Below are 23,537 nucleotides of genomic sequence, written 5' to 3' on the forward strand. Positions count from 1 at the left end.
GGGCAAACATTGTATTAAACTTTATAGATGATATGATTCTGCAAATTAAGTACCACAACTTTTTTCCCTTTAATTACATTTTCAGTGCTTGACAGAGGTTTGTAATACAAATTAAAGTTCAAATACAACTTAACTTAGGACATCTGGCATTATGGGGTGAAGTAATGATATCGATTTAAAGGCATTTTAGATATGATAGCTGTATCACTAAAACACTTCAAATAAAACTTATTGAAAGAGTGCCAGTTTATGGATACAGGAAACATGTTACACATTTATGATTGGAAATCAAAATTATAGCAATACTTCAAAATCATCAGTGATTGAATTTCAAATCTTCAGGATGAAAGCAAAGAGAAAAAGAGCAATTTATGGAAAGTTATTTTTCCCAAACTCAGCCCTGCAGTTCTACATAACACTGTCCTCAATATGTACGCTGCTCTTAAACATACTGCAGGAAATGTGAACAGCAGCGAAGGTTTAAAACAATGTGTCAACAAGTCAACACCAGCTGGAGTCTGCGCTCTCTTAAAGGGAAAATCCTGTTTAAATACAACTCACATGTGCTCCCTCAGAGTAATGATGTGAACTTTGACAAGTCACTCTCGACAAATGGAAACAGCCCTTTGTGCTTCAAATTATTAAACAAATCCAATTATCAATTTCTTTTTTGCTAGTACAATATTATTTCTTATGATGTAAAAAGATAGTATTTTCACCTTTGCTTTATGTAACACTAGAAATGTGTCCGGGTGGTTTCTGCTCAGCGGGTTGAATAAAGTGTGTGAATTGTTTAAACAAGGATTTTCCTTCGAAGTAGCAGGGACAGTGTAAATAAGCACTTTACAACAGCAGCCAGGCACACAAGTTACTGATTACTGCAACTCTACAACAAGTGATCATCGACACTGATAGGTTGAAACAGTCAAGCTTCAAAACCTTTCCTTCGATTAGCAGAACCACATTAACAGTTGAAGCTTTTAGTGAAATATGTGATGAGTCCGCCCCCTTACATTATCCTGTTAGGCCACGCTGTTGATTAGTAGTTACTGTAAGATTCACCTTAAGCCGACTGAGTGGGAATTGGACATGAAATGAGCTTGTTGAAGTGGTTGTTGCCCGCCCACAATCAATCATCCTGGTATGAAATTTCACCAGCAAGCTTAAATATCTGAAAAGGGGATCTATGAGAGAGGTCTCATTTCCTGCCTAAGTAAGTGGCTGTTAGATGCCAATCCAAAGCCAAATAGGGCCGAAAACACTCCAGATTGTGGCTCAATGTAATGTTGTTTAATCCTAGTCGCATCAGGTATACAAGGCATTACAACACACATGGATTTCAAGATATGAATCTGATTTGACAACATTCGGATTACAATTCACTCATGATGTTCTTTTAGTTTCCTGTAATGATGTTGTATTAGTTATGCTTTTAAAGCCGTTCCCATGGCTTCTTACAGCACAGAATAACAAAGAGGGACCACCGAGCCAAAACCAAGCAATCCTGCAGCTGCAGAACAGGACTTTATCAGCTACACTAGCTTCACGTCTCATACAAACACAGACTTTGTATGGGACTTCAGAGGCACAGCTTATTTAATAAGGCAATATGTACACATGATCTGTATCTTCTCCTATGTTGTCATCTTATAAATAATGTCTAAAATAATACTGTACATTTTAATTAAATGGTGGTAATCAAGAAGAAATATAAAAGCACCTGTGAATGGGACTGACATACTATAATACTAAGTTTCTATCAGGGTGTAGGTCCATGTGTTTAAGGGTGATGGCATATCAGATTATAACATCACGTCTTTAAGATTGTTATACCAAATCTGAGACAAAGCAACATTTAACCTGACTACCTTGTTCTAGCACTACTTGTTAAATAAAACACACTAAAGGTGGTTGGTGGTGGAGTGTTAAGGATCACAAGATGTGCGAAACACTAAGAGATCTCAAAGTTGATAAATACTTGTGGAGACACTGTGTCATACAGTTAAATATAAAGAAGAATCAATGGGTGATGTGATTACACAGTTAAAAACTATTAAAGTTAGCCCTGTGGATTGGATCTGCAGTTTTTCATATAAAAGTAAATTAAATAACCAGCTGCTTTAAGTGCTGGCATACCAATCAATATATTGTTGAATAATAATACTCTTTATGCCGTTACGAAGCTGAGCAATGTTTCTTTTCTGAAAAACTGGCAAAACATAACATTTACATTCTCCTCTTAAAAAAAGGAAACAAAAACAAGTAAATAACATATTTTTTTCTTCCAAAAATGAATTAGCCATTAGACATACAATACAATTACATAGATACATATTTTCAATACCGCACATTCAATCTGCCAAAAAGGTAATGATTACAAAGCCAACAAAGATGCTGCGATATATATATATATATATAGAGATGTATGTACAATGATTATAGCGTTCATAATTGCACTATGCCTCAATAAATGTAAATTACAGGCTTACTTTCTAGGGAATTGTTACAAAAAATACTTTAAGTAGCTTGGGAATTAAATAATTGCAAATCAGAAAGAAGAAGGGCTTACTTTGGTACAAACTGATCATCAACACTGTGCCCTTTTACATATAAATAAGCTAAATGTATTCTTCACTGCTATTGACTTACAACAGTCAGGACAGCCGGGTTGTGATTGCGCAAGTGTAATAAAGCTAAAGCGTGACAGGATGGTGTATATGCTAGGAGAAGGGGTTTGCAGTGGGTTGTGATTGGACAGCTCGAGCAGGGGTGAGGGGGGGCTGTACCATTGACTGTGTTGAATATTAATTGGAGGAATCAGTCGATCGATCAATAAGGGACAAGTCTGCATTCATTAACACTTCCTATTCCCGTCCTCAACACTTTTCATTTCATCTAAGTAGTAAACAACACAAAGTGTAGTCTAGTTCTTGAATAGTTTTGGCATTGGCAATAAATACACAGATAACCGTCATAAAAAGCATTAATGTGGCACAGTTTAACATAATCATTTAACAACGTACTGTAGTCACGTCCTTGACTCCCATCTGTGTAGAACAGGCGTACCCCGTGATCTCCTTGCTCAAAGCTCAGAAGTTCTTTTTAAAGCCTGTGACTGTCAAGACTCGGACTATTTCCCCTTTTAATGTACTCATTGGATGGTACCAAAGTCAATGCAATTGTTTAGAAACAATAACGGTATGAGTCTATCAATACCAAATCAATATAGCATTTTTTTTTCAATCACAGTTTATGCCAACTTATTGAGAGACTTGCCAATCAGTCCTATGCAGGAAAATAAAAGCTGCCAATTATAGATCTGTTGCATCATTTCCTATTTGGTTTAACAGGTAAACGGCCGGAATGAAGCTTCTGAATGAACCAATGGGAAAGGAGGCAGGGTTAAAAAAAAAAAGGAATGGAAACCTTTTTTCTTCTTCTTGGTTATAAAAAGGCAGGAGGCAGGGAGCGCATTGCATTTGCTCCAGCTCTGATGTATCAAACTGACAGAATTTTTTTTTGCCAAACCTTGAGTGCACAAAGTAGTTTCTTTCTTTAGGCCAAAAATCGAAACAAAAATTCACAATGCGCAAAGCCTAGAAATGAGGATCCTTGCTGTTAACATTCAACAGCATATCCCTGCAAACCCTTATACTTTAAATGTATTGCCCTCCTCCTGCTCCATATATTTAATCAACTCCTTAAATAGCAAAATAACATTTACTTTGCTAACCCTTGGGGACCAAGAGATCAACAAATGGCAAATCAATTATTATGCAACCATTAGATTTCTCAGATTTTCTTTTGTGTGTGTATATGATTTATGTTTTCACAGATTGCCTCAGTCAGTGTGTGGGGGAGTCTCCCGCTGACAGCGCCCCCCCCCCCTCTACACCAGGTTGTACTCCTTCAGGTTGAGCTGCAGGATGGTGTCTTTGACGGCAGCAAAGACGAAGCGGATGTTCTCTGTGTCCGTGGCGCAGGTGAAGTGTGAGTAGATGATTTTATCGCCGTCTGGATTCAGGTCCACAAACATCTTGAGGATAAACTCCCGTCCTGCTTGGGCATCCCTCGCGGGACCTGCAGAGGTGAAGACATGCTCCATGAATGCATTTCACTACAGAAAGTAAGGTACAAATAGTTAGGATGCTAAGACATGTGTATATTCTCCATTCCTGTTCATGTGTCCTCTCTCAATATTTACTGGCCCCGTGCATCTCCTAATCGTTGTAACCAGCCTGCTCTTGTCTATCCCACATGCTCCACTGACATCCAACATCTAGTTTCAGGTGGCCTGTGGAACTGCCAGTCAGCTGTTCCTAAGGCTGACTTCATCTCTGGCTACGCTTCCCTGCAGTCTCTGGATTTCCTTGCTCTCACGGAGACCTGGATCACTCCATCCAACACATCCACCCCAGCAGCTCTCTCCACAGCATATTCCTTCACCCATACACCCAGACCCTCTGGCAGAGGAGGTAAACGTCTTGCAGTGGTTACAGACCCCACCATTCAGACTGGCAGTCATATGCGGCCACACTTTAGATTTTCTAAAGTGACTCGTTTGCGGAGTTTCACCTCGAAATCGTAATTCCGACGGTTTGGGCACGAGTAGTGGTGTAGTGGGCGTTGGACACGGGGGTACGCCGTACCCCCACTTATTTGGAGCATGATCTTTTTTTTAATAGTCTAATAAATATAAAATCGTTGCCAGTGTTATCAGTTGCAAGTGTGTATTTGTTGTAATAATGACAAAAACATAATACATTTCACAGTAATTATAATAAAAACGATTTCCTTAAAAAATGATGATTCGTCATCACGCTCGTGACCCCGCGGTAGCTCTTTCCCTCAAGAACGCTAACGAAAAAGCTCTATAATGACAGGCAAACATTTTTTACTTGACTTCTTTTCTAAAAAAGAATATAATTCGCCAGAAGAAAGAGGCTAGCACCGAAGCTACAAGTGAAGCTGCTACTAGTACTACATCATCAGAAGAGCCGCCTAAAGACGTGGATAATGCTAGCACTAACGTTAACGTTAGCTGCGCTTGCAACGTTCCCCTGGCTAGCTCAAGCTCACCTTTGCCAGAGGTATGGACGGAGGAGATGTGGAGGAGGAAACAAGAGGCATATCCGTGGATAGACTGCAAAGCTGGGCTGCAAAGTTTGTTTATCCATTTTCGGATTTATCAGTCTTCAAAACGCGAGGTGTGTGTGTGTGTGTGTGTGTGTGTGTGTGTGTGTGTGTGTGTGTGTGTGTGTGTGTGTGTGTGTGTGTGTGTGTGTGTGTGTGTGTGTGTGTGTGTGTGTGAAAAGCAGCACCGTCTGCTTATTTGCAATGTAGGCTAGGCCTAATCAGAATAATTTAAAGTCCAGATTCAATGTGGTTTGCATAAGTCGGCTATATTTTTCGTTTAGTTTATTTAATAAGTTAATTTCAGGACAACTTTGGGAATTGTGTTTGTTTGTTATGAGTTTTAAATAGATTTTGAAAGTGGAGATAGAGAGAGAGAGAAGCAGCACTGTCTGCTTAGTTGCAATACTGTAGCTTATGCAATTTAGGCCTATACATTGTTTATGTAACTTATGTGCCAGTGTGTCCATGGTTTTTAGTCTGTGTGTGTTGAGCGCAGCGCCGTCTGCTCTTTGCAGTACAGTAACTAAAGTAGGAGTAAGCATACAGTACCGGTAGTTTCTGTGGACCTGTCTGTCCGTTTTGTGAGTGCACTGCGCGCGTGCGCACTTGTGTGGCATTGTTTGGGATGACCTAATTAAAATAGCGTACCCCAAGTAAAAAAATCCACACTACACCACTGGGCACGAGTTTAAGGATATTACGCCTCACTTTTAGTTATTTCGCTAATACCGGGAACCGGTATGCACCCCTACTGCAGATACACTCTTTACAACATCAGGTGGATACGTCCCCTCCTGACCCAGAAAGCGACGCAGGTTCTGGTCCAGGTTCTCGTCATCTCACGCCTAGACTACTGCAACTCCCTCCTGGCTGGTCTACCTGCCATCCGACCTCTGCAGCTCATCCATGAATGCAGCGGCTCGTCTGGTCTTCAACCTTCCTAAATGTTCCCACACCACGCCGCTCCTCCGCTCCCTTCACTGGCTTCCAGTAACTGCTAGAATCCACTTCAAGACAAAGGTACTAACGTACCATGCTGTGAATGGATCTGGCCCTTCCTACATCCAGGACATGGTTAAACCGTACACCCCAGCACGTGCACTCCGCTCTGCATCAGCCAAATGACTCGCTGCACCCGCACTGCGAGGGGGACCTAAGTTCCCATCAGCAAAAAAACGTTGGTTTGCTATCCTGGCTCCAAAATGGTGGAATGAGCTCCCCATTGAAATCAGGACAGCAGAAAGCTTACACATCTTCCGGTGCAGACTGAAAACTCATCTCTTTCGACTCCACTTAGAGCGATAAAAGGAAAAAACAAAAAATAAATAAATAAATAAAAAGCACTTATATACTAACAAAGGGCTGGCTTATCTAAAGCCAGTTGAGTAGCACTTAAAATGGTTTGGCTCTACGAAACCTAATGTACTTATATGATTCTGTTTTCTTCAAGTCTTCTTGGTCGAATGCACTTATTGTAAGTCGATTTGGATAAAAGCGTCAGCTAAATGAAATGTAATGTAATATGATTATCTTACAGGATGGTGCATTTCAATCTAAAGTGAAGCAAGCGTTGGAACTACATAGTAACACATTGTTTGAAAATGAACTTTTAGCCATTAGTTAAAAAAATTTAATTGCAATCTAAACATCTCATTTCTACTCTGGAGATGTAGATATTTACATTTGTATTTACATGTATTTAAAAAAACTGCTTTTTTGTGAACAAAAAATGAACCCTGGTGCGTCCATGTTGATGGGGATGAGAAGTTGTTTGTTCCTTTGAGTGAAAAATAGGGTGATACAAAATTAAATGTAATTTCTATCTGTAAGGAAGGAATTATTAAACTTGGGCACCTTGTTAATTAACAAATATATCATTAATATATCAAACACTGCATAATATATCAGGAAGAATTCTGTCAGGATACATTTCAAGCAATTCTTGACAGATACTGATAAGCTGACCGATACATCATGCAGCCAGTCTTTAGGTGTTATTTCTGCCAGCATAATGCAGTATTACTGACTAGGCGATACTAATGTATACAAACAAAATCATTGTAAGACAAGACTTGAAAAAACACTATCAGCATGGTCAAATATGATTCTTAAAAATTGTATTTTACACACGCTGAATTGACACAATTGGACAACGTAATAACTAGTATATATTTTGCACATGCGTTATTGCTTTTATTCTCCCTATGGAGTAACACATGTCAGTAAATGTGAATATTGTTGTTTAATAGCAGTGCATTTCTGACATCAACCTTTATTTATCTATTTAGTTTTTATGAATCCTATGAATTTTAAATGAGCAAGATCTTTCTAGTTCAAGTGTGCAAACTAGCAGCTAAGAGGAGCTTCCTGCTTGTTTTAGAGGTTTGATAGGCTTGGGCTGGACTGAGTGGACACCATGCTGCTGTCACTCACCGTCATACTCTGGGAAGTAGTCGACCAGATGGGAGTACATGATCTTCTCCTCCAAAAGGTCCTTCTTGTTGAGGAAGAGAATGACTGAGGAGTTTTGGAACCAGGGGTACGTGACTATTGTCCTGAACAGAGCTTTACTCTCCTCCATCCGGTTCTACAGAGAGAGTGGATGTGTGTGAGAGAGAAAGAGGGGAGGAGAAAATACAAAGAGATAGAGAGAGAGAGAGCGAGAGATAATTATTTAATTAAAACAACAGTCTTTCATACTCATTAAGGACAGATTTTAATAAACGTTCACCGCACCAGAGGGAGAGCAGGAACACTGAGGCGCCTTTAAGAGTTTCATTTCGCTCTTGCACTTTAATTCTGTGTCTAATTGAACTAAACAACCGTTCTGAAAGCAAGCCTTAGATATCAAATTGCCGGTACATTAGAGTATTAAGAATATCTCCAGTATATTATAAAAACTAATGTTACGACACGCAGGAGGACATGCAGCTGATGTCTTCTTCTTCTGCACTTTACAGGGCGTGCAGTAACAAAGGGAGGAAAACATATGGGCGCAAAAACAGAGACACTCACATAATGAACGCACAGCTGCTCATTAATACACTTTAACAAACACACACATGCTATATCCTCTTAAGAAGGTGATTTGGCCCGAGGCGGTATTCAAAACAGCTGGCTGATCATTTACAAATGCTTTCCAAGGGAAAAAAGGTGGAGGGCGGCCAGGCCGGAGGAAAATCTGATTTCCATTGTTTTAAATAAGGAGTAGCTTTTCGTCATCAGAGGAACTCAACTTCCACATCACATGCCATACTAAAGTGATTTAATAGATGTTTTTGAAAAGGTGAAATTAAGATCCCCAAAACAAAACATTTTAGCTCAGGGTTTTACATTTTAATGTGTGTGTGTGTGTGTGTGTGTGTGTGTGTGTGTGTGTGTGTGTGTGTGTGTGTGTGTGTGTGTGTGTGTGTGTGTGTGTGTGTGTGTGTGTGTGTGTGTGTGTGTGTGTGTGTGTGTGTGTGTGTGTGTGTGTGCTTTCATTATTCACCTCATTGTCTGATTCCACCAACACCTGGTCGTACTCGCTGAGCGCCACCAGGAACATGATGGAGGTGACGTTCTCAAAGCAGTGGATCCACTTCCTCCTCTCCGACCTCTGACCTCCCACATCCACCATCCTGCCATGGCAGCAACGCCCAGGACAGAGAAAACAGTATGAGCAAAATGCTTGCTAATCTGTTTGATTTTCTTCCCAACACAATTTAAAGGTGACCTATCATGCAAAATGCACTTTTGTACGTCTTTTATACATGAATATGTGTCCCCGGTGTTCCAGGGAACTCACCAAGTGTCAGAGAACACAACCCTCTCTATTTTCCTCCATACCCAAATCTCTTAAAAATGGGCTGCAACGGATCTAATACAGACTGATCCAGATTTGAACACTTCTATGACATCACAGAAGTGGCGCTACGGCTATTGGGACAACTCCACCAATCAGGAGGAGACAGCCACGGACATTGCCGTTGGAAAGCGCTGGAGACGCTGTAGTACATATGCCAGGCCTGTAGATGGTGCTGTTCTCACAGAATCAGCCCATGCAAAGACAGTGTTAAATTGAGCGAAATGAGGAATGGCTAAAATGCATGATCTGTTTGGTATTTTGAAAAATAAAAAGTATAAATATGCCTTATATAGGTATGGTCCTACACTATATTATTCAAATATAGCATGATAGGTCCACTTTAAGGAAAGAAATTTGCCTAACAAACAGGTAGTACGAGTACTACTTCTGATATTACATAAGTGGGGAATTTGCTGTGATATATACTGAAGAATCAAAAGCTCAGCCCGCTGTTATTACAAAGCTTTAAGTTGGCTGTATTGGTGTAATTGATATTTTACGAGCTTATAAAATAAAGATAAGATAAGATTTACTTTATTGATCGCAATTTGGGAAATGTTTGCGTTGCAGCAGCATAAAAAAGACAAGGCATTGCACATAAGATAAATTAAAAGGGTAGAAGTAAACAATTATAAAATGTAAACATCTCACAATAGAGATAAAACAGCGTTATTGTGCTTATATATCAATTTGTTTATGTCAATACAATTAAATCAGGTATATTTAGTTGGGTAAAAAGAACGCTATTTTCCTTTTTTAATGTAAAAGTTTGGGAATGTTAGATTTTTTGGGATTAGTGAAAGCAATAATTTAACTTGAACAGTTGTACTGATAAACATCAGTTGTTGTTGTTGTTGTTGTTGTTGTTGTTGTTAAGCTTTCTACACAAGGGCCATATATTATTTCTGATTCTGAATACATCTCCTGACTGACCTGAATATGACACTCTGCAGGTCAAACGGGTATTCAATGATTCCCGTGGTTGGGACTCGAACCCTCAACACATCCTGCTGGGTGGGGAGGTAGGACGGCAGCGAAATCCGGTCCAACGCGTTCAGGTAACTATGGTCACAGATTAAGGAAATTAATCATTTATTTATCATCACGGAAACCCTCCAGAATATATGTTTCTTGTACACATTTTTGAAACTTATTTTTTAATATACTGTATACATTTTTCAATATTAAATGTATCTTTCAATTTTAAATTATCTTAATTTGTTTATGTATGCACCAACAAGGCACATGTATTGCAAGTGAAACCTAATTAGATATTGATCCTGATAACAGTAGTGGCTGCTGGGAAGTTTTGTATTTCAGATTTATCTTATTTCAAAAAGTCTGCTGTGAGATATTTTATTAGCCTCAGTTTGTTCGGACTATACTCACTATTTAGTGGAGTCTGAGAGTTGGTATTCCCTCCTTCGATCGTAGCACTCCTGGATGCCTGGGTCATTCCATAAGCTTTTGATTGCATCTATGTAGGGATTCTCGAACATGCTGATCTTTTCTACGTCCACCTCTTTCACAACGTTGGCATGGCCCTGGAGGAAAAAGAACAAAAACTGACATGACTTTCTGAGAGACACATCTTTACTTAACAACACCAAACTAAAAGGTCATTCTTTATTTACCAAAACTTAAATCTTTTCTGATAGTCTAAAAACAGTGCCTATCAAAAACAATCAAGTTTTGTAGTCCTAATTATCTCACTCACTCACATATTCAATAACCTGGAATAACTCTACACCCCCAGGCTCAGCCTAGATCTCAAATCTGAGGCCCAAATCCCACCGGGGCAATTAAGTGAAACATTTTTCCGCCCCAGATTCCCATTTAATTCTCCTGTGTCCCATGAAGGTAGATCAACATGTGCATGAATCCTGAAATCCTTTCTATTTCGCATACTGCACTAATTCAAACAATAAACAAATATAAATATAAAAGATCATCATAAAGTGAACATTAAGATGTCATATAAAACAGGATATGCAGATATTCCGTTCATGGGTGGGCTTGATAAGCCTACAATCATGACAATAACAATAAGTGCACGGACACAGCCAGTGTAAACATGATCAACAGGTTTCAATTTCACTTCCTTAGTATTGTCAGTCCATTCCTTTGTCAGAGGTATAAAACTTCCCATTTTAGCCCCATGTTTATGAAGGCAGAGGGATGTTGGGTATAAAGTATTACAGGCATTGTCATATGTTTTTACTTTTTTTGAGTACTGAACTGTACTAAAAAATGTTTATGTATTTGATTATTTGAGGGATGTGCTTGGTTTATATTGAGACAAGTGTGTGAGACACGTTTGCTGAAACAGCACATTCAGTTTCATTCTTCATAAGCATGTCGGATGGGAAACGAAAGCTCACATGGACAATGACCCCGCTACACCCGAGAATCAAAAAGTGACTAATCGAGTTAAATCCAAGATGCGGCGCCATTTAAAAGCCCCAGTGCTGAAGGTGTGAGCAAATCAACCCTAACACACCAAAATATTCCCATACAGTTATAATATCAGCAATTTCAAATATTATTATATATATATATTCAATATTGGTATCATCTTGAATAGTACATTTCTATCTCCCTTTTTCTGTGAATATCAATAAAGAATTTGACTGTGTCCTGTTCCCAACATCCTAGGATTATAATCTGACTTCAGGATATCACATTAAAATATACTCAATTATTTATCAGGCCCTCGTAATAAAATCCCTACAAAACCTTTCAACGAGCGATGTGACTGGACTGTGGCCAGGTGGGGAGAAGCTGAAGTAGTGTGGTCAGCTGTCACCTCAGATGATCTGATTTATAAAATAAATAAATGAAGAAAGTTGCAGAGTTGATGACGACTATGCTCAACTTTCCCCTGTCACTCTCACAGGGACTAAACTGTGAGTACTGGTTACTGTAACCGCTCCCAAAACTATGATTAAAAGGGTGAAAAGTAGGAAATAAAAGGACCTGCTGACAGAATATTTAAGGAAAAGTGAGATCAATTTTGGGTGAGTAGTGTAAGGAAGGTCTCAAATGTGTATTTGAGTGTATATCTGCCCTCATAGATTTGAGTGCACTGAAAGGCACAACACAAATACACAAAGGGTGCAATGAAGGGCTGGAGTGCTGTAAGGACACAGGAAGTGTCAAAAGGGACAGGAAACGATAATGGATGGCTGTTCCAAATAAGATAGACTGCACTCTAAAAATATACAAGGGCATTGCGGCCACTTTTTAGTGTATTTTATCCCAAACGATTATTTACAGGACTCACAACAATCGCTATTTCAGTTGAGGAATTTGAAATGGCCTGAGCTAGAGGATCTCATTTACCTTGTTGAGCTCGTATTTGTAGGGCACCTTGAGCGTCTCCGAGGCTCGGATCATGGACTGCATGGATGTGAATATGTTCTGATAGACCAGTTTAGTAAAACTCCTTTTGTCTTCATCAGAATACCCGGTGCCGTGGATAATCCTCATCTGTTTGATGAATGTGCTCTTCCCACTTTCCCCAGTGCCTGAGAGAAAAAGTAGAATTATTATAAGTGTTGGTCAATCTACTTTGAAAGCATTCGAAAAGGTATGACAGCAAAATTAATCAAGGGAGAAAAATGGTGTGTTTAAATATAAGTACTTCGTAAAAGATTATCAACATGTTATGCAAAATGTAACCAATCTTATCCAAAAAGATTGCCACCAAAGTGCAACCAAAATGTTTGAACTGAACTCAATTGAGTTAATTTCAAAAAGTGAACACTTATTTTCAGGTCATAGATAAACCAAAAACTAAAATAAGCCTGGGCCAAAATGGTAGTTTGAGTACATGAAAACACAACAATAAGTTATTAACTGTTTGAACCACTATGCACATATGAATGTAGTTGAACTACCGGTAACAGCAAGCTACTGCAAAATGCATTACTGCAGTGTTTGAATGTAGTGCTAGCATAGTCAAAATGTAGATTTGGCTAAATTGAGGTAATTAAATCTTCTAAAAACATTTAAAAATACAATATGAATGTATGGAGTTTTTATTAAGGTAAAAAGTTAAATAATGCCCTTTTGTACACAACATCCTATCTGGGAAAACACACACATGTATACATTACACACAGATACAGCCCATGCACACAGACATACAGTATATACTCAGTCACCCATGCACTCAGACACACATAATATTATGTGCTGGTTCCTTTCCTCTCAGCCAGTTGGCCTGGTCTGCTGAGAGACCAAGAACAACATCTCCCTGCTCAGTGGTGACAGGGACTGTTTGGGTGTGAACAACGGAGGTGTGATTTCTCTTTGGTTCATTGAGAATCTTGGCAGAGCAGCTGAAAGTTCCAACTTCTACCTCACCACTCACCTTTGAGTGTGTGTTTGGACATGTCAATGTCCAAAAGATGTGTGCTGCATTCCAGCGTTACCTTAACTCCCTATTGTAAGGCCTTGAATTGTATAACATAAAAGTATTTTTTTGCCAAATTAGTCTCTCAAGCACTTAACCAAAGCACACTCAAGACTAAACTTTTGATAAAATACAATAACCTACAGAAGAACAGTGTTCTTTTTGTCTCTTTTATTATCATTTGGGGCACTTTTAAAATTGTAGCACCAAAGTCTGGCTGAACCCGGCCGTCACCGCCTGCTTTCCACCCCCGCTATGTCCAGCTATAACTAACTATTACATTAACCTCCTGAGAAGTAGTAGTTGTTGCCCCACCATAAATGGTGTGAATCACAACAGTCAACCATACAAAATAGCCACATTCTATTTTTTAAACAGGCAAAGCAGAACAGTGTAGCATTTAAAATAAGAAACATAATTTAAAAGCCTTAGAATATTGAGGACAACAATTTCTCTAAAACATTTCCACCTCTGGGTTCTAATGGCTATTCTCTATTACACCAATGAGAGACACTAAGAAGAAGCCTGAGAGACAGCAAGTATGCAGGGTTTGAGTGTGTGCTGGCCATTAGAGGCTGCTGAGTCACCTTTCAAACAAAGGCAGTGGCCAAGCATTAACCCCGTGTTTGAGTTTTGTATAAAGGCTTAGCATCTGACGGAGGATGTGTGATACCACGAGTCATGAACATGTTCAGATTCCGAGAAAGGAGACATACTGTACAAGTATAAAAAAAAGCTGTGTCTGTGTGCGGCGCATTTACGTTACTCTGGACATTTTAAACTTGAATGTGAGCCGCCACATTTTCACAACCTTGACTGTCACAAATTTAAACTGGTAAACAAACATATTCATTTGCTTTCTCCATTAGAGCTGCTGTTCATTAGCAGCCTGACGCTGTAGTTTCCACAGCACCTTGAATGTATCAGTGGACTGTGGACCCTGCTTCTAATAGCATTTTACAAGGGTCACACACTGCTTGGTTCTTATTATGAACTAATAAGCTTATTTTATGGTAACATTTGAGTCATGGCATCACATTTGTAGATATAGGTGTGAGCCATTTTGCCCTTTTCCCTCTCAGTTAGATAAACATAATGTGGGGTTTTTGGAACATTCATTAAGTGAAATGTAACAAGTCTGCTTTGTGATTCTGGTGCTTCATTTCATAAAGAAACTCACTCCTGTGGTTGTCAAATAAATTCAGTGTTAATGGCAGGCAGCCTTAAGCCAGCAAAATAAAAGGCAGACATGAATTGAATTAGAAATATGTGTAGAGTGTACCATGAGCCTTACTAGAAACATTGTGTTGATGCCTTCTCATGATAATGTGAGCTCTTTCAGTGGAGGACAATTTCATGTAAATCAACACAGTAATAGGTTTCAAATTGATTGAATAATAAATACAATCTGAGAGAATGCAGGTACTATGCAAGTATCTAACTCCACTGCAATTACTTATTTTTCGCTATAGTGAAACTGAATCGTAATATATCATAAAATTGGCTATCTTTAATTGCAATTTGTATCGTTCCACTGTTAACTTGGCTGTATTCCTGTCACTCAGGAATCATATGACATCTTTAGTGCTTCCTATCGTAATTACAACCATGTTTTTGTTAAAGGCTTGTTAAAAGTTGCGGTGGACTTTGTTCAATCCAAGCCTTGGTAAAGTTCCCACAGCTTTTATTGGGCCGATAAGTGCAGCTGATATTGATTGGGTAGATCTGTACTTTCGCAAATGTTTTTGGATGATTTGCAAAATGTGAGAGTTAAAAGTGCAGATTAAACATGTTGTGATGCTGCAATGATTTTTTAAATGATATCCAGCTGTGAAAGTTGAACACAGTTACATTTTCTGTGAATAAAGAGGTAGCCTAATTAAAAAAGCTCAGCTGTTCATAACTGATTCAAATCTGATTTACCTTCAAACCCTGCCGTCCTACTTGTCTTTGATGTTCTCTGTGTAAGTGTGTTAAGGGGGACAGGCATCATAAACTAGATCCAATGGGCTCCTGAGGATTGGAGCTGGGCTGTGCCACTTTTGTAATTGAGCATGGTAAATCAATCAAGCAGATGGAGAAAAAGGCTAAAAACGTCTCATGTTTAACCCTTTTGACTTTCAACAGATGTTTCAGTCCTCAATGCTCAATAAATAGAAGTCACATGTGTGCAATACATGTTGGAATGCAGCGTGAAATAATATCTCAATCCACTTAGACAGATAAAACTCCAATAATTAAACTGCCATCCTAGGAAACTCTACACCCTGCATGTTCTCTTTTAGTAGTTTCAGTTCAGTGTGTTGTGTTTGTTCAGTAAACATGCTCAAGTGAGGCAAAGTATTTCTAATTACAAATATTGTATTCATGAAACACACAGCCCTTACACAGACGTCGAGAGATCAAGGGTATTGTTGGTCAGTTGATCATTGGACTTTTTCTAGATGACAGAGCATCCTTTAAATTGTGTTGCACTATAAGCTCACTGAAAGGAGTTCCAATTACTATAGTTGTAACAGCTATTACCTCAATATACATCAACAAACATGCTAGAATATTCACTGATTCGATTGGTAGCCATCCACAGAAATGCATTTTATACAAAACCAACTAAATAAAGATAGCAGCCTGGAAAACAGTATATCCCTCTAGTCTAAAACATATGGAGGATGGTGAGCATCCAAATGCTTGCAGTGAGCAGCTATGTGCAAAAAGATAAAAAACATGGACCTATGACTTTAAAGTCTCCAGACACTATGTCACCATTCTCATGCTGCTGATTTACTCTCTTCCCCATTCATCTTGAACTTCCCATTACTGCAAAGGTTTGGAATCTCAGCTACTGCAATGGAGCCTTTCTACCTTCTTCCCCGTCAGTTTACATCTCTTCACCTAATGTAATTTAAAAGATTAACTTTACTAATAATTTCAAGACAATACAACAGTCTAAGTCTAGTGGTATTTATCATTTTCACCATAACAAACAAGATCAAGCTGAATGTCCTTATCGCCGGTACATTTCAGATGGTTTGTAAAGTAAAGGAGAAGTGCTCTTCTTTATCCCAACAACTAGTCAAGTGCCCTCCAAGCATTGTCCGCTCCGCCTCCAGTGTAGCCTCAATTGGAAAAGAAGTGAGTTCACTTGTGCAGACTTTTGTCCTAAAGAAAAATTCTAAATGTGGGAGGACCTGTCCCAACAGCAGTCTCATTTCTCTGACACAAATGTATTAAAGGTCTTATCTGGCTCTTGATGTTATATGCAGCACTTTAATCTGACAAATTGAAACTTTGTTTGGAGGTGTGCCCACATTACGGTTACTGCTCTGGCTGCTGTTCAGGAACAGTTTTGCTGGAAGTACGTTTGATTGACTCAAATGTTCTGTGGCAGTGGTTCAATAACTTTTGCTGTCATGCATGCTTTTGAAAGCTTCTTTTTTATTCAGCATTTACTGGATAATTCTGGATAACCTAATTCTAGCTGGCCTTAAGTTCCCAATTGATTCAAACGTTTTTCAGAGCAGACATACTAAGATGAGCGCAGGTTGCACTGCAATGCAGCAATAACCAATGGTATTAGTCACACCTGTGTTTGACAAGTCAAGATGTCCGCTGAGTTACGTTATTTTTCTCACTTTTTAATATTAATCTTTTGGCAAGGTTGGTATAAATTGCAAAATATCCAAAAATATGAAAATGTGTTAATACAGCTAGGTTTTGGCAGAGTGCATTGTGTGGAAAAGTTGTTAGTCTTGTTGATTTACATGAAGCCTTGAGCATTAACAGGTGGAAAAAACACTTTTTTGTTTTATTTCTTTGTAAAAAAGATTATGAGTGGTTTTATTTTCAATTAATGTGTAATGTAATGTTCATATTTTGCTGATAGGGATCTTTTTCAGTTGGCTCTTATCGAGATGCCCTGCCTCATTCTTCTTTAATGGACAATTAATGTTAGCTGGACTTTTCCTAAATCCCCTTTGTTAGTGAATGTATTATCTCTGACTCATGAACAGGTGTTTCTCTTGTTTGTTTGTGATGGAAAGCTCTACACTATTAAACACTCTCTCCTCTTGCTTCAGCAACTCTTCCACTCAGTCACTAGTTTTGACAGTTTAACTGAGTGACAAGTGACAGTTTCAATACAACTCCATTACTATTATACAATGCCTCAATAGATATTGGTGCACAGGGAGGCTGGATAACAGGCGTGTAATGTTTAAAAAGTTAAGAAATTGAAAACTTCTGAAATTGACAGGAGAGATTTGTGCTGGATCCCAGGAGGCTTTAAGCAATTAGTGAGTTTGAAAACCCACAATACAGCATATGGGTTAATGGAGCCATAAAGAGCAAGCATCATTTCTTCTGGTTAACTACTGGGAGTGGTGGTCCTAATTGTTTTAAGAGCTCAGACACGAGCATGTTGGTGTGACATCACGCATACGGTTCCTCATTACTGGAAACCATTTACTCTGCTCAATATTCAAAATGTATTGTAATAAACTGAAATATAAGCAACTTATCCAAAAAATATATAAAAAATACCTACGGATTAAGAATCCTTATTAATTTGGTCTGAGCCATCAAATGTTTGGTATCAGGAGAATAATGATTTGTCATTGAATAAAAAACATATGTCTTATTAGAACTATAGTTACATCCTCAAACTTTCATACTTTTTGGTTGAGCTCATTGGCTGTTTGCGTAATAGACGAATTACTGGGAATTTAAGGAGATTAGGTGAAAACAACAACTCAATTATTTGTCTATATAGGGAGTTGGCAGTCAGCAGCTCCTTCAAACCCTGTTAAGAGGGATTCATTTTTATCGTTGCGTACTAACAGGAGGGCAAACCTATGCTAAAACATGCCTAACGAGGCAAAAGCCTTGCACGTCTTCTTCAGAAAGTAGCCTGGGTAATGTAAGGTTAAATGCTAGCCTGTTCCACCACTTTCTCCTCCATGCATTTTCAGAGGGAATAGGAGGAACAGGAAGAGAGGTTTCTCGCACCGCTCTCAACAACCACAGTCATCACAACTAATGGGCTTTTCGTTGCAAATCTAATTTAAAACTGGATGGTGAGTAGATGACTTGTTTTCCTCAACTGTCTCCAATATGACTAATACTTCTTGGCATGATTAACAGCCGCTCCATATCACAAGTCTACACTGTAGAAATGCATGGTTACCATAAGATAAGGCGTTTATGGCACACCAAGACTTTTCAAACTTGTGTGTCTCTGCTACAGTTGCATGATTTTGAATGGTGATTCAATTAATTTGAGATTCATTCAAATGCATTCATGTATAAGAAGGTGGGTGCATGAGCATACCATCACACAAGCCTCTTGTTATATTTATAAGATGTCGACCTTGCTCCGTACACTTGCACCTGTGATATAATCACTGCCAGGGTTAGGTGTTAAGCTGCAACACTGCCTTGATTACTCCCAATAAAACGCTAGACTTTGGCCCTGCCATGTTTGACACACTTGCAGGCACACCACCTGGAGGGGCCCTGGAGGCCTGGCTGCACAGGTGGCTTTCAGGCCAGTGAATGCATTGAGAGGTAAGAGTGTGAGACCCATGGTAGACACATTTGTTTTCCTAGCCGGTCACAGTTATTCAAATCAGCTGGTTTTACGCTGAGAACCCTACAGGCCTGGCTGGGAAGCATCTCCTCCCTCTGCTGATCTGCCAATCTGTGCACTCGACTCACAACACCGAGGGATTTCAACACCCAACTTCACTCAGGTGGTAAGCCCCATTATTAGACCCCCACGGCCCACCACCCCCCTAGCAGACAGAGGTATTTTGGTGAGAGGAATTTGGGCTTTGCATCTCTCTCCCCACTCCTCTCCCTCCCCTTGTTTATCCCCTCCGAGCTTACCCAGAAGCAACAGTTTCAGCTCCCGGCGTGCGTCCCTCTTGTCCCGGCGGAGCTGCCTCTCGATCTCGTCGTTGATCCGCCTGGCTTCCTTCCCCTCCTCGCTGAGGCAACACGCCATTATGGATTCCAGTGTCATTCTCTCTTCTTTTTTCAAACACGCACTTTTCCCTCTTACTGATTCATTCAGATTTCAAATGCGTCGGGGTAAAAAATGTAAAAAGCAGAGGCCTGTGATCCCCAAATAACGTCCTCATACAGGCCTGCGTGTGGTGAATAACGCGTGGACGCCCTTATAATGAGCCAGAAAAGCGCACAGATTGTGGTGGAAAGGAAATTGTTATAGTTTAGAAATTATTGACACCCCGTTTCGGTTCGCTTTCTGGGCTTCCCGTGAGCTTCAAAATAGTGTCCAAAGCAGTTTGGGTTGAATATCTGTTCAATCTTAATTGGTGTAATCGGCTTTTCCTTCTCAATATGATCAACAGATCATTTTAAGACACATCCTCAATACTGCTCGGTGTGATTTCGTTAAGCATTGCCATCCGTGCCCTGCCACCTCTCTTCAAAGTCTTCAATGTTGTTATTTTTCAATCAACACAACCAATGTGTTCAAGTAATCGTCCGTGGGTGAAAGCAACGGGGAAAACACATGAATAAAGCTGTCCGTTTATTTTCCAACGGCTCGACTCCCGGGCGTGGTAACGCAGAATATGGCGGACTTTCACTCCAATCCGCTAGGCTGGGATACAGTACAGTTATCTCTCGCCGTCTGCTCAAAAAAACCATGAAAGCCACACATAACATGGCATTTCAGCTGGAACTGTCGATACCGCGACCAGCATATCCCCGTTTGTTTTAAGAGGCGTTCACGTCCATGGCTCATCAGAAGGGTGAAGAAAGCGAAAACCGACGTATTGCTTTTCCCCCGGCCAATCTTCTCCTTTTCCTCAATTCTCTTCATGTGTTTTTATTACAGAGGCCATCCACTCCTCCGCTGGCAGGGTGACGTCGGCCTCATATCGACAAGGGGGAGTGTCACGTCAAACAAACGCCACACAAGTATTTATACACCCCAATCTGTGGAAGAGAAAATGTGTATGAGTCGAGAAGCTGAACCCTTTTCTCTATGGGCGTGGGCGTAATAGTGGAAAACTCAGTTGTTGTGCTGACTTAGTGGAGTCGTCACATATAGACTGTAGATGTTCTTAAATATGACGATTAATTTTTACAACAAATTCATCTGTTTCCCATTGCGAGGTTAACACATAGTGGAGTTAAAATAGCATCGTGGTGACAATTACAAATACATCTGTATGCAGGCCAGTAAATATTCCTTTATCTATTTGTTTGTTAGTATTGTTTTGGATTGACTTTATGAAGATAGCCTCAAAATAAAAAGTATTTATCTCAATAAAATCAGTTTAGGGCTACATTTAGTAAATTGGCTTTTTATTGCAGAGCAGTTGCATTACAAATGCCCATTACATCCTTTCCAACCTTTATATCTTACAATGTCATCAACATAAAGACAGACGGAAAAGAAAAGCTTGAACATTGTGCAGGAGAGATACCTAATGTACCTTATAAATACATATGTAAGTAGGCCTATAGTCATAAAACAATAAAATAAGATAATTATATCCTCTGTGCATTATGCCTTTAACCAACTGGATAGTAACACAGTTACAGTTGTTACAGTTGTTAGTCACATTATTCTAACAAAAGGCCCACACATAATTGATGAAATTATAAGTGGATGACTGGATAGATGGATGTTGGAGGCCATATCACATATCCACAGTTGTTCCATTATGATCATCTCCTCTGTTGCCAGCATGAGCCATTGATGTTATCAGTAAATCAGTGTCCTTTTTACTTCTGCCTTTTCCACAACTCAATAATTGGATATCATTATCCACTCATTGTCAGTCAATCATGTTATAACACAACACTATTGTGTGAGTTGTTTAGTTTGGGGGCTTTACGTGGCTCCTGGCCTTTCAGGGGACTTCTCTGTGCCAAACTAATCAAAACAGTAATAAGTCTGGGTCCCAAGTAACATACTTAATTTGTACTTTGGATCCCTGTCATATTAATGTCCAGAACCACGGCTAGTGAGTGTTGACGTTCTTTTCAGGCCAGTTTTGGTTTAAAAGCTTTTTATTTTTGAGGCCTGCATGAAAACTTGCCAGCTTTGCTGCATCAAATTCAAATCATTTAAGCACTGCTTTGCTATACAGATGGGCATTTGCAGGGCAAAGTTCAAGATTGTTCGGAACTGCACCATAACAACGATAAACATTACTACTGCATACTCTCAGTGCTTTCATTAGTGTGTGACATAAATCTTTGCAAGTCAGAGCAGAATCAGAATACCTTTATTTGTCACACAGAGGAAATGTACGATGTCATACGATAAGTCAGGGCGACAGTAAGGTAAATCATCATCAAGCCAGAGCCTCTTAATAGTGAATTGCAAGCAATTGTCTTCATAGCTTTTATTCGATGGATAGATCTGAGCCACAATGAAGTAGCCTACATGAAAATGTTACATGAAGAAAACAATTTGTGCGCAATTAATGTTAGCTGTCCTGGGACCTGCCTAATTGGTCCCATATTTCTAGTTTGGGGAGTCATTCGACGGTAATAAAAGTCAACCAACAAGCTCTGTAGAGGGAAAACCAGCCACAGGTCAGTAATATTTAATCTGTCGTGTACTGTCCAAAATCTTGGTAAAAGTAAAGATTCCAGTTAAACTAATGTATTATGTTAGCTCAAAATGGTATCATCCCAGTTTATTTGTCATAAAACCCTGCACATTTTAAATGTCATATTTTGTTGGTTGAGCCCATAGACTGGTTGAGCCTCATGTGTCCCTGCCTAGTTGTTGCAACTGATGATTGCATGAACCTTGAAGTGGGTCATAGGCAGCGGTCATAGGCTATACTGTTTTTGAAAACAAAAATTATTTTGTACTCACTGGTTCTCATTTGTGAATGTGTTTAATTTATTACAATGCTACGTGAAAGTACCAACGGATGTACATAGAGTCATTATAAATAGTGTGGTGTGCACATGAGTTATTTCACCTGAGAAGCATGGCCAGCAAAAATGTGCACATTTATTGCAAGGTAAATCAGACTTTTATTTTGTAAGGGACCGCTTTCGGTCACTTCCTTCCTCGTGTCACGTGATCAAGCCCTCGCCTAGATACGAGCAAAGCGTCGCTGCTCCACTGTCGCTACGGAGAGAGGGATGGGTCTGTTGTAGTTAAAAAAACTGTACTTTCCCACTGTGTTAGGTCAAATTACTGTCATGGCAGTCTATGGTACATGCTTCTCGGTTGTTGCGACAACCACTTTAAACCGTGCTAACGTTTGCATATACACTTTCGGTTGCTGCTAGTACTTTAATCTGTCTTGGCATGACTGATAAAGATTAGTTAGCATGCTAGCGAGCTAGCCACACAGCCTCAGCAACACACAGCGACCACACCTGCCAGGTAAGAAATCTTAAGTAACTCATCTGCAGGATTTTGGGACGTTACAATGGCGAGCCATTAACAATTTCACCATAAGTAATTACGGTTAAAATCGTAGTTGTGACGTAATGTTTACCAGCACAGTTTACAGCAGGTGTTTTCGAGCGACTAATTCCTTGTGACAGTAATGATGCGGCTCTAATAGGATTTGAGCCCTCTCCTTCCTGTCGATTGTTTGAGGAGTACGCCAGGATAACGAAGAAGGAGCTTAGTTTAGATGTGCATGTCTTTCTGTGAAAGAAAGTAGTGTTTGCGCGAGGACGTGCATTTTAACTTCATTTTACTGGTCCGTCTCACTTTTATGCAATGCAATTCTCAGAAAGAGGCTGTTTCTTACTACATTTGGGTGTGTGATTTATGTGGTTGAGTCTTAAGTCGTTTTACATAATTGATTGGCCTATAGTGCATGTGAAGCAAGCAATGCCCTTGTCTAAGCATTGAAGTTTCGAACTTAAATACTATATGATTTTAGCCATAGCAATGGTACACTTGAAGTTTGATCTTAAGGTTTCTGTGTGGTTTGATCCATTGCCCCAAATCATCACCACTTTCTTTAGTCCAGCTAAGGTTAAATCATGTTTGTTCTACTTTGATAGTATTTCTTTCTGTGGATCAGTGTGGCTGTAGGTTCCTAGCAGGCATGGGCAAACTACAGAGCAAGTTTCGCAAGAGGTCAGAGATCTACAGGTGAGACGTGTGAACTATTATAAAAA

The 23,537-nt window shown here is 39.5% G+C and overlaps 2 protein-coding genes across 8 annotated transcripts in view; one reads left to right on the forward strand and one right to left on the reverse strand.

Moving 5' to 3' along the window:
* On the reverse strand, positions 1-20,303 carry LOC307042507 (guanine nucleotide-binding protein G(q) subunit alpha). The gene is made up of 7 exons (XM_079686412.1): positions 19,284-20,303; positions 12,326-12,510; positions 10,373-10,527; positions 9,917-10,045; positions 8,627-8,756; positions 7,570-7,723; positions 1-4,080 (listed from the first exon to the last, which is right to left on the reverse strand). The coding sequence occupies exons 1-7, from the start codon at positions 19,417-19,419 to the stop codon at positions 3,890-3,892; spliced, it is 1,080 nt and encodes a 359-aa protein (XP_079542538.1). The 5' UTR covers positions 19,420-20,303; the 3' UTR covers positions 1-3,889.
* Positions 18,452-23,537, forward strand: part of wdr31 (WD repeat domain 31) — a 10,031-nt gene continuing 4,945 nt past the window's right edge. Inside the window, exons 1-3 of one of the 7 annotated variants that reach the window (XM_079686411.1) lie at positions 18,857-18,962; positions 20,260-20,342; positions 23,441-23,511. In XM_079686411.1, the coding sequence (XP_079542537.1) occupies positions 23,465-23,511 (47 nt within the window). In that variant the 5' untranslated portion in view covers positions 18,857-18,962; positions 20,260-20,342; positions 23,441-23,464. Of the gene's footprint in view, positions 18,473-18,816; positions 18,963-18,984; positions 19,151-20,259; positions 20,343-22,457; positions 22,786-22,868; positions 23,171-23,440; positions 23,512-23,537 lie in introns of those variants that run through there. The other 6 variants (XM_079686406.1, XM_079686408.1, XM_079686409.1 and 3 more) reach the window with 6 other exon arrangements.

Source organism: Notothenia rossii (genome assembly GCF_949606895.1).
Source record: "Notothenia rossii genome assembly, chromosome: 6".
Lineage (NCBI taxonomy): Eukaryota > Metazoa > Chordata > Actinopteri > Perciformes > Nototheniidae > Notothenia > Notothenia rossii.